Here is an 11,090-nt window from a genome sequence, read left to right as displayed (position 1 = left end):
TATTCAGCTGCTAATTATAGAACTAAGGGAAAAGCCTGTGAGTGTGAGTCATGTTGCCTTGTGCTTTTGCAGTAAGGAGACTGTTTAGAAAGTTCAAAGTCACCATCAAAATCAGTATCTGATGTCTCAAATGTCCATAAAGCTATATTTGAAGTAGAAAATTTAATGAGAATTGTCAAAATCTGATATGATATGCTGTAATTGATTGCAAACAGAAGAGGCAGACAGGTCCAGAGTTTGACCCTGGTTTTGCTTTTTGAGTTCTAATATTTTTTTCAGTCTCCTCCTCTTCCTGTCTAGGAAGGTTTGAAATCTGACTGTATAAAATACAACATCAAGTGAGAGGGAGGGGATTGGAGAAATAAATACACTGTTCAGAGTGTTTCTGGCTTTACTAATTTGCTGGTTTAGAAACACTCTAGAAATACTATCAAGCACTACCAGAAGCATTTAATTTGTACCTTTATTGACTTCACATGGATTTGTCATGACTAACTTGGAAACACAAACCCCACTCCCAATCACTGATCCTTTGTCCAACTGTTCACAGCTTTTCTACTGAGAACAAGGGAACACTGGGACAACACCAGGAACAGGCAGAGGAGTCTCCAGGTTTGGAGCAGTCCCTTAGTGTGCAAATGTCTGGAATGGTGGCCAAGAGAGTGTGTGGTGCTGCTGGTGAAACCACAGGCTCAGTCTTTAACCATAAAGGCTGCAAAAACACAGGTACCCAGCACAGAATTCTGCAGCAAACCATGTCTGTGACCACTGACTCATCTTGGGGCAACAGCTGAAGTCTCAGCTGCTCTTTGGAGCAGTTCAAAGGATCTTTCAGAAGAGGACTTTGAGCTAATTAGCCCCTGAGAGAGAACTTGGGATGTTGAGATGTTCCTTGGTTGCCTCCAGTGTGAGTTTTGGTGGCAGGATCTGCTTGGGATTAGCAAGAATGAGTAGGAAAGGTGTAAGTTGCTTTGTTGAGGCAGCAGCTGTGCATAGATGAAGAAAGAAAGGGTAGAAAATTCTGGAATTTGGCTTCCCAGTTGCTGCCATGAAACTGGGTGATACTCAAGGTGATGATTGATAAAGTCACTGGTCCTTTCAGCTGCTGGTGGTGTGACTAGGAATGTGTAGGGCAATGGTTACTCAAATTATCAATGATTTGAAACAAGACTGAGCTAAACAAAAAGCCAAAGTAAAGTTATTGATATGAAAAAGTAGCACTGGAAAAATGGTAATTTAATGTTGTACCTTTCAGAACTTATTGCTCAGGGTAATGTTTTATTACCTCTGGAACATGTAAATTCAACTAAAATGGATGAACCTGTATGTGCACCCATTATGAGAGAAGGCAGGAAATGTGCACTTCAGGTAAGGATGCCTTTGGAATTCCATTAATGCCTAAAGAAATGGTGCCCTGGGTTATATTTGCCTTGTGGCAGGACCAGCCCAAGACTCATTTGGCAGTTATGACATTAAGTAAAAATCAGTCTGATGTGTTGGTTACATTCACTTCAACTAAACACTAAATTTTGACCTGGGCTGGTTCACCAGTTTTCCCACCTCTCCCATGTTCTCTGTGCTCTCAAGTGGTGACAGTGGGTTTAACCCATCTCCTGTGGGGAAGTGCTGTGCTGCTCCAGGGGAAACTAAACCTGTTCCTAGAGCACTAAACTATTATTTCCCACACCATCTGCAGAGACCAGTCCCTTCCCTATTTCCTACCTCACTGATACAGCCCCAACATGGATATATGTGCTCAGGCATCCCTCTGTCCTTATATATCTTGGGGGAAACATGTAAATTTAATCTGATCTCAAATATTCTTTTTGCCAGCAAAGATATTTCCCTTAAGATATTAACTGTGTCTCTCAAATATTTACATTCTAGGAGTCTGTGCTGGAGGAAAAGGCACTTCTTTCAAAGCCAAAGGTGGATCCTAAAGGCAATGAAGATATTAGTCCATGTGGCAGCAAGTTCACAGTGAAAAGCTTGGGGATGCTTTCTACCTGGTGTAACTTATGCATGGTTCAGGCAGAGAATACTCCTGAAGGAACAGGTAAATCATATTTAATGCTATTATGTCCAATCTGTTTCAACCACTTCACTCAAACTTTAATCCAGACAGAAAGAGAGTCTTCTCATTTATTACCAAAGTGTCTTGTTCACTATATGCAATATATAAATCAGTGCTGGGCAAGATGGGGGGATCTCTCCAAGGTTTATTAGGAAATATGATTACACTGCTTCCTCAGAACAAAATCATAACTTATTCTGATTGTATCATTAACAATTTAGCCTCTTTTGAGGGATTTTTTTTCAGTAATTTAAGGCTGTTCTTTTTAAAAGAACATAGATCAGTTGAAGATAGACTTTGACAGGACATGCTGGAGTTATTTTTGTTTCCAGGTTTTATCCTCAGTTCATATTTCTTACTCCTCAGTTGGACATATAAAAAATAAAACTGTCTGTTTATATATGAATCAGTTATATCATTTGCATAGTTCTGGATATGCATAATCTCTGTATTATAAATATTTACATATTGTGGCAATATTTTGTATTTGTGTCATTTTTCTAATGAACCATCTTCCTGCATTTAATCCTGGATACCATAGTGAGGGAGACTATAGACTTGTGTATCCTATCAGCAACTTCTAGAAAATACTTTTTAATGAAATGCTGATTTTATAAAAAATTCTTTTAGATGTTCCAGTTAAAGAAGTGGAAGTGCCTGTTCCTTCTGAGATCCATCAGCTGGGTGACAGTCAGTGTTTGAAGAATTTGGACCGTGTTTCTCATGAAGCTTCTGATGAAGAACGAAATTTAAAAGCATTTTCTGAAGGATTTGCTTCCAATGAATCATCATCCAAGCCAAACAACTTCTTTTTGAAATGTGAAAGTGCCAAATCAGCCTCTTCACCCCCAGAATTTCAGAGGGTCTCTGCAGTTTGGGTTGACATCTTGGAAAGCTCCACTTCAGATTCAGAATTAGAGCTGAAACATGGAGAGGACACAGATATCAGTGTCCCAGAAGAGTTTGTCTGTGACAGTGGTGATGTGTTTCCTGATCTTTCAAAAGAGGTGCCAGTAGCAATAAGTAATGGAAAGGAAACATCACCTACTGATGAACATGAACTGCCTGAAGATGACAGTGCTGAGATTTCATCACACTCCCAGAAATACCCTGGAGATGTGTTGGATCATGGCTGCACTGATCATCTGCTTGCTTTCATTCCAGCAGACAAAGCAAATGCCTCCAAAACCCAGCCAGAACATTCCTCCCAGCCTGATAACCCTGATGAGGGAATGGATGAGCCACATCTGGGGGCCTCTGGAAGCTCCAGCAGAAACAAAACCTGTCCTCAGGAGGTCACAAAACAGGGTAAGGATGCATCTGCCAGCTCTTCATGCAGTGATGATATTTACTCACCTAAGATCTATGAACAGCAGAAACCTAATTCTACAACTAACAGAGTGTTAGGGGAAATTAACTGTTCATTTGTGGATCAGAATAGAGACCTAATGGGGTTTCCACCAACAGTTTCTTTGAAACATCGAAATTTAGTTACTGACCAGCTTGGGAACACTGTTTCTTTTCTGCCTGACAGAGATACTGCAAATAACAAAGTGTTAGCATGTCTGCCTCCCCAGAGGGGACTCTTTTCTTCTACCTCCTCAAAAAAGCAATTGTTTCAGGCTGAGAACTGCTCTTCCAAAGGAGAAGATGATGTAACCTCTATTAGTGATAAGGGTCTCCCTCCAGCTGCTGAGGATGCCTTGTCGGAAATCCTGTCTCCCATGGATGAAGTATTGTCCTGTGGAAGTGCTGACTTGCCATCCTCTAACAAAAAGGATTTGTCATTTCCAAGTGAAGATCTTCCTCCTCCCTCTTTAGGTGCGGGTGCAACGAAAAATGATGATCCTACCTCCAGCACAGATGATTTCCCATCCCCACCAGAGCAAATGACAGGCTCAGAGACCAGTCAGGGTATGGATGAAGATAAATCACTGAAAATGGATGCATTACCCCCATTACCTGATAACATCATGCCTCAAGAATTTCCCCTGCTCAGTCAGGAGACAATTGATGCTTCTTCAACTCAGGCTGGTTGTCTCTCAGAACAATCTTCACTTCAAGCCATTTCCAGCCCAAAGGAGGACGTATCAGAACACCAACAAGGAGAACACGAGGCACCTTTGCAGCATTTGGAGCTCCAGCCTGTGTTAAACTTTGTTTCTTCTGGCCAGGCCAGTAAAAGTCCTCACTTATTAATGAAACAATGTACAACACACTTAATGCTGCCCAGCACTGAGGGGGACAGTGATGACCCATTGAGATCATTTGAAATTGGGGACAGAGTGCTGGTAAAGCAGAGCCAGCCTGGAACTCTGATGTTTAAAGGACAGACTCATTTTGCCAGTGGCCACTGGGCTGGTGTTGCACTGGACAAAGCTGAAGGTGACAATGCTGGAACTTACCAAGGGGTGAAGTATTTTGAGTGTGCTCAGCACTGTGGTGTCTTTGTCAGGCCTGAGGAGATCTCACACCTCTTGGGGGATAACAAAAAGGGATCCAGTTCCACTGGGGATGAAGACTCCGACTCCTATGATGATGAATCCTTCAAAGGGGACTGCAGATACTCTGGAGGTGATGAGCAGAGAGTGGGGGTTACAGAGGAGAAAGCAGAAGACACAAAAAGTGCAGGAGGTTCAGAAGTAAAAGAAAGCCAATCCAGGTTACACTCTGCCTTGCTGTCTGGAAAAGATCAAAAATTTCCACACTGCAACCAGTGTAAGTGTACTGAATTTCTCTGTCAAAAGAATTTAATGTGCTTGGGATCAGATAAGGAAAAAACAGAACTGGCCCAAATAAGACAAAGTATAATTGCAGCTGTGCTTCCAAAGAAAAGCAAGACCAATAACACAGATGAGGTAAACACAAGCAAAAATATTTGTTGCTTGGTAGAGGATCAGAAAAGAATTAAACTTGCTGATGATGTTGCAAGTGAACTCGGTAAAAAACTTCTGTTTGACATTTTAATTGCGTTTTCTGAAACAGCTCAACACAAATATAAAAGTGCCTTTGAAAAGGACATGATGAATTACAGCGAAGGCCTAAGGCAGGGAGACAATCAGAAACTGTTTCTCCTCAAAGAAAATTCAGCTGCTGTCTTATCTGAACCATCAGCAAAGGTTTCTGATGTTTTCCTGGGTGATTTTGATACGCTTTGTATTCATGGTTGTCACACAGTAGCAGAAAGAATTGTAACTAAATTTATAGATGATGCAGTTAAAGCATATAAGAAGATTAAAAGAAAACATGGATCAAAAGCAGACAAGATACTTCATTTATCTTCAGAGACTTCTCCAACCACTCTGCCAGTAAGTACAGTGGGAGTGTTTTTATTTAAAGTGTTGGACCTGAAGCTGGGTCTATCCAGGTGAGAATTTGTGTGGCCCAGTTTTTCATCATTCATAAAAATTACATCATGTCAACCTTAGGAACCAGGTTTCTCCCTTAATCTGACCCATTCCTCATTTAAGGAATTATCCTACAGCCAGTGGATGGCATGTGTATGGGGGGAAAAGGATGAGCTGAGCATCGGGATAAGGGCTACAGAGAGTCCAAATAAAGCAAATTGGAACTTTCATGTTGGAATTTGTCACTTGTCAAAACTGATAAATCTGCACAAACCTGAATTTTGATTAATTTCAGAGCAAACCTGGACACTTGTCAGCTCTGCCTCTGCAGCTCCTGGCTGTGAGAAAACTGCTTTTGGGGGGAGAGTAGTCCACCTTTAGAACAAAAATGTTTCAAAATGTCAAATTTTCATGGAACTTCAGATTTGGAATTCTTCCTAATTCTGAATTTTGCCCAACGCAGTTAAAATAGGTATTTTTTAAATGATGCATCACTAAGGCTTTCTATGACCTTGAGTAAGAAGATGGTTTTAAAAGTAACCTTAATCAGTTGCTAATAATCTCAATACCTCTAAAAATTGTGGGAAAACATCGAGTGTGTCATCTTTTTTTTTTTTTTTTTCCCTCCCTCTCTCCTGAAGCTCCTCAATAAAATCCTTGATGCTGGTGTTTTTGGAAGCTCTGAAGACTTTGTTCAGCCTTATTCTGACCAACACATGCCGGTGAGACAAAGACAAAAGCAACACCTGTACAAATTAGATCAGTGGCACTCAGCTCCTTGGAAGAAAACTGTGGAAGTTCCTCTTGTGATACCACATTACAGTTCTTATGTTAGAAACCTGTCTGCATGTGCTGTAGAAGAATTATGGACCCCAGAAAACATAAATTCCAATTTCAGGAGCATCAGTGTGCCAAAGTGCTCTGAATGCAATGATCTCCCAGGGAATGATTTGGAAGCAGAAAGCAAGAGGATGTATAATCAGGTATTTTTAAAGCACTAACTGTTAATTAACTTTTCTAGTGTTCTGTAAGCTGCCTCAGATAATATTTAATATTAATCTGGCTGCTAACACAAAGTGTAGCTAAAGGAACACTGGAAGGTACTGCAAAGTAAAGCTGGTGATCTACTGCAAAATAATTCCAGTAGAACAGAGGTTCTTGCTGTGAATCAAGGCTTTTGACAGAGTTCTCCAGCCATGAGACCCTGGACACCTAACACCAGCTATAGGAACATCAGTGATGCTGTCAGGAAATCCTGCCCTGAGATTCAAACCTGTCACCCTCCCCAAAATCCTTCAGAAGTGCTGAGAAAGTGTTTGAAAGGGCATCAGGGAGAGGTTCAGATGTGCCAGTGCTGTGGTTTTGTTGTTCCAGGTTATATTTGATTTGACCCGGGAGTTGTTACGTGCAGAATATCAAGTGACTGCAAATCCAAGCACTTTTCCAGGGATGAAAATAAACGTGGGATCTCGCTGTTCCAGGCATCTCTGCAGCAGAACAGATGTCAGTGATGTCAAGGTACGTTCTGGGAATGTAAAGTACAGTAACAAGAGTCAGTGAAGAGGGCAGGTATTGCAATGGCAATGAGAAATGGGAAATTTGGGAGGGTTATGGCAGTGGAACTGATGGGGGAAGAAAACAGCATTGCTCTGAAATGCCTGAATAAACACAGATTGAGCTGATCAGTCAAAAGATTCCAAATGTATGGAGCTCTGTAGAGAAATGAGCCTAAATCCTCCTAATTATGACTACTTTAGGTTTAACTTCTAAAGTAACATTATGACTAAAATGTGTTGGTTGGCCAATATTGATCAGTTCTTAAACTTGGGGAGGTTTCTGGCCTCAAAGCTGAATCTTCAGTGCCTGTCACTGATCTTCAACATTCACAGTGCCACAGTTCCTATCAGGCAAATCCTTTTCAGCCCTTTTTTTAATTTGTAGGCATTTGTTCAGGGTGAAATTATTCAAATAATGAACCTGGAAAAGAATGACTTAGAAATGAAAAGAAAATTGCTAAATATGACCAAGTATGGAAACTGTAAGAGAGACAGACTGGACCTTATCCTGGTAAGCAGATTTCCAAACTAGAAATTCTTGTGCTTTTGTGAGAATCATATTTTCTTAATTACTTCAGAACTTCAAGTTATTGCTTTTCTTTTCAGTACACCTGCAATAACAATCCAGTATTTCCAGTTCTAGTGAGTGGTTTAATATATCAATATATAAAATATTGATATTTTATTATGTATCTTATATACATAAAGCTGTTGGATTAGGTACAGTGTTTCAGTGCCTTTCAGAACCAACCATATTCCTCCTCTTGAGCTTATTCTTGTTATATTTTAGATCCAGGAGCTCCGTAAAGAAGAGTCTCAGTGGACTTATTATGGTGATGATGAATTAACAGTGAAGATGAGGATGACTGAAGGCATATTTAATAGCTTGATCCTTGATACAATCAGAGTTCTTAATAAGATTTATCTGAGAAAAGCCTGTGATTAGATGTTTTTCCCTCATGGGCCCTAATGGAGGAATTTTAATCTCTGATTTTTTTTCTTTATTTTTCAGTCAAGAAATAAGTGATTTAAGAACTTTAACTCTGAACTTGTACCCAATACCAGTGTGGCCTTGGCCTAATTTGTGCATTCATATTTATGAAAGGATCAAGGAGAGACTCATGCAGAGAGAAAAATATTACACAAAATAAATTCTCCTTGTGTTCTGTGCTTTGGGAAGGCTCATTAAGATCAATGGTCTTCTCAGATGTCACACAGAATCCAAAGGGGGGAAATTTTATTCCTTTTTATTTTTTTTTTGTTCAAGACTGCACTTTATCTCCTTTGAAGAGCACACTGTTTTAAAATTGTATACAAGTCTCTACAAACAGGTTTCAGAACCAATTTGTGTGCAAATGATCTTACTTCTGTTATCATGCTCAGGTTGTGAACGATGACAGGTGAATCATACTTTGAAAATTGTGTTCAGAAAATCATTGGTGACTGTCTGAAGAATGTAAATGTGCAGATGGAGTTAAATGTCCCAGATCCTGAATTGCTCTGGGCCTCTGTAGTTTGGAATAAACTCCTCTAACTGGAACAAGTCTAAAACTTTTCCTGATGGGTACACCAGATTTAAAAGTGACTGTGCATCATTTTTTTTTTTTTTTAATACACTGTGGAACTAGTTAAAAATAGCCTGGAGAAGGCTTTAGAGATGTGGCATAAGGAAGGGCAGGACCCAGAGCCAGATACTCAGTTTAAATATCTATAATTTTATGTACATGAGACAAATATTGATGTAATGCACTTTAAAGGGGAGACTTTTTCTATCAGTAACTTTGATGTCTGTCAATTAAAAATGTGCATGTGATTTGGGTTATTTATCACATGAGCCTGTTGCATTCTTACAGCATCTCAGTGTAGGGTGCTGAGGATGTACTTTAACTGGCAAAAAAGGAAATCAATAATCCTTTTTTAATGGCAAAATTGGAAAAACCCAAGATTTTAGCAAGGAACTATAACCATTCCCTGAGCATGGTAATTGGTTCACTATGTAAATTGCTACTCCACCCATTTTGCCTTAGTTGTTTTCATGCTGAATTGTTTCATACTGTATTCTTTCCTGAATAAACAAAATAAACCATATGTAAAACATCATTTGTTCTGAAATCCATTGGAATTGCAGATTCTATCACAGGCTGCTATTCTCAGCAGTGACTGGGAGTACTTTTGTTTTGCAGACAGTTCCTGAGGACATTAAACCCTCCCCTGCTTGTTGCCATATGAACAGAAATAAAAAGGCAACTTCTGCCCTGAGCCTATTAACTGTTGATCTTATCCTAGAAACTATTTTCATGTCCCTAGTGGTACATTTTCTTAAGTCTCTGACTTTTATCCTCATTGATTAGTTAATCCAGATAAGTTATTTGTTTTCTTATTGTCAGTTTACAGTAGAATTTAACTCATTTTTTTTTCTCCCGGACTTGCAGACTGTTGCATACAATGACAAATCTATATATTGAAGTGCTCTGGTTTTTCAGTTTATTGTCACTCTGATTTTGCAGCAGCAGCAGCAGGATCCTTGTGTTTGGTATGAAAGCTATTAAAAATATCACTTATATATGAAATAATAGTTGAAGGACTTGTTTGATTTCAGACTGCTGCCTTATGTTCCACCTGAGGGTGACAACCATCATATTTGCAATTAGGTTTGTGAGTGGAGCCTGAACCCTCACAAGATGCTCTGCAGGGAAGGACACAGCTATAAAGTAACTCCTCCTGATGAGAATAAAAAGTGTATACACAGAACATGTCAGACATGTTTAATATCCCCCACCACTCTGTGCTCAAAACCTGAGATTCTGGCACCCAGATATATTGACCTGTTCACTCAGTGGCAAGACTTCAATACCAAGATTACTCTCCTTCAAGGTCTAATATTTTGTTTGCCTTGGGTTTGATCAATATTAACCTCCTGGGTCAATAAATCTTGATAGTAGCCTCAAGAGGAGTCATTATCTTTCATAGAAAATGATTATTTCTCAGTTAAACCCTGCATTTAATTTTCCTGTAATCCATCTCTTTCATCTTTATACATTTAACAATTCTTCTGAATAAAATGTGCTCTAAAATATCTTTGGCACTGCAGATTTTTAAAATCCTAATTAGCAGCTGCCACAAGATTTTTCAGTTCTTTGAAGCTGTTGGACTCTGCTCTTGTAACCATCTATTTTGTTGCTTGTTGTACCCAGGAAAAAGAGACAGAAAACCCCAAAGCTGGGATGTGATGTGAGAAATCATTTAGCCTGTAGCTGGGGGTATGGATCAAAAGATATGTGACTGACCCACTTCAGATATTAATGGTCAAAAAAATAGAGGATCAGGAAAAGAAAATGCAGAAGGGGGACAATCTATTACTCAAATCTCAGAGAAGATTTTACTGTAATTAAATTTCCACCCTTGTATTGTCTGTGGGTTACTGACCAGAAACAATGATAAATTAAACTATAACCTCTGGATTTACACTGGTGGGCCTGAAGTAAGAATTTAGGCCCATTTGTTTCCTACTTGTTCTTCAAGGATTAGAAGAAGTGCTTGTGAGTAACAGAAGCAAGAATTATATTTTCAGAGACCTCAGTTTTTAATTATCTAAGTTTTAAACTCCTCTGAAATTGTCCTCTGGGGGTGTTGTTGGTTTTCTACCTCTCATTAATGTAATGAAAGTTCTTAAGCCTGCATTTAGAAATGAAAAGGAGATGTCCATACTGTGGCCAGAGCTATAAAAGGTACTCAAATCCATTACTAGTGCAAATCCAACCTGAATTTATGGAAAGTAGAGAGTTTTTATCAACCTGCCCAAGTGCAGCCTTTTATCAGAGATTCAGTCTGAGGAGAAACAGCTCTTCCCTGCTGAGAGGAGGTACTTTGGGATGAAACAGCTCTCGACCCAGAGGCCACGAGGTGTTCATCTCTTCTCAGTGAGAAGCTCTGTGAAGTTGAAACTTCTGTTTCCATATCAATTGTCACATAAATTTGGCCACCGAGTGATCTCAAAGTATCACAGGAGGGGTCAGCTCGGAAGGGACCACGGTGGGTCATGCAGTTCTGCAGAATCTCCTCGTGGCCTGTAAATTGTGCATTCTTTGTACCCCTATCAGTGGTACATCTTTC

The 11,090-nt window shown here is 39.6% G+C and overlaps 3 protein-coding genes across 4 annotated transcripts in view; all 3 read left to right on the top strand.

Moving 5' to 3' along the window:
* Nucleotides 1-3,515, top strand: part of LOC113950431 (centrosome-associated protein 350-like) — a 20,426-nt gene extending 16,911 nt beyond the window's left edge. The window contains exons 11-15 of the mRNA XM_027650291.1: nucleotides 551-726; nucleotides 1,256-1,368; nucleotides 1,888-2,056; nucleotides 2,714-3,382; nucleotides 3,511-3,515. Of these exons, the coding sequence (XP_027506092.1) occupies nucleotides 551-726; nucleotides 1,256-1,368; nucleotides 1,888-2,056; nucleotides 2,714-3,382; nucleotides 3,511-3,515 (1,132 nt within the window). The remainder of the gene's footprint in view (nucleotides 1-550; nucleotides 727-1,255; nucleotides 1,369-1,887; nucleotides 2,057-2,713; nucleotides 3,383-3,510) is intronic.
* A 335-nt stretch (nucleotides 3,516-3,850) lies between these two features.
* LOC113950405 (centrosome-associated protein 350-like) lies at nucleotides 3,851-9,072 on the top strand. 2 transcript variants are annotated; one of them, XM_027650249.1, is made up of 5 exons: nucleotides 3,851-5,382; nucleotides 6,063-6,404; nucleotides 6,796-6,939; nucleotides 7,363-7,488; nucleotides 7,768-9,072. In XM_027650249.1, exons 1-5 carry the CDS (start codon nucleotides 3,964-3,966, stop codon nucleotides 7,921-7,923), a joined length of 2,187 nt encoding a protein of 728 aa, XP_027506050.1. In that variant the 5' UTR covers nucleotides 3,851-3,963; the 3' UTR covers nucleotides 7,924-9,072. The 2 variants fall into 2 exon arrangements, with proteins under 2 accessions (XP_027506050.1, XP_027506051.1); XM_027650250.1 differs by lacking the exon at nucleotides 3,851-5,382 and having other exon boundaries at nucleotides 5,750-6,404.
* QSOX2 (quiescin sulfhydryl oxidase 2) overlaps nucleotides 8,371-11,090 on the top strand; it is a 26,462-nt gene continuing 23,742 nt past the window's right edge. Inside the window, exon 1 of the mRNA XM_027650290.1 lies at nucleotides 8,371-8,433. Within this exon, the coding sequence (XP_027506091.1) occupies nucleotides 8,371-8,433 (63 nt within the window). The remainder of the gene's footprint in view (nucleotides 8,434-11,090) is intronic.

This window comes from Corapipo altera, unplaced genomic scaffold (genome assembly GCF_003945725.1).
Source record: "Corapipo altera isolate COAL_440 unplaced genomic scaffold, ASM394572v1 268, whole genome shotgun sequence".
In the NCBI taxonomy this organism is placed as follows: Eukaryota; Metazoa; Chordata; class Aves; order Passeriformes; family Pipridae; genus Corapipo; species Corapipo altera.
This window is presented reverse-complemented; position numbering and strand designations above follow the sequence as displayed.

Excerpts from the sequence above, each read along its gene's own strand:
- LOC113950405 (XM_027650249.1), top strand. The coding sequence starts at position 3,964 with ATGACAGGCTCAGAGACCAGTCAGGGTATGGATGAAGATAAATCACTG. Across the intron at positions 6,405-6,795 it reads GCAAGAGGATGTATAATCAG|GTTATATTTGATTTGACCCG; the intron begins GTATTTTTAAAG and ends TTGTTGTTCCAG. Across the intron at positions 6,940-7,362 it reads CAGATGTCAGTGATGTCAAG|GCATTTGTTCAGGGTGAAAT; the intron begins GTACGTTCTGGG and ends TTTAATTTGTAG.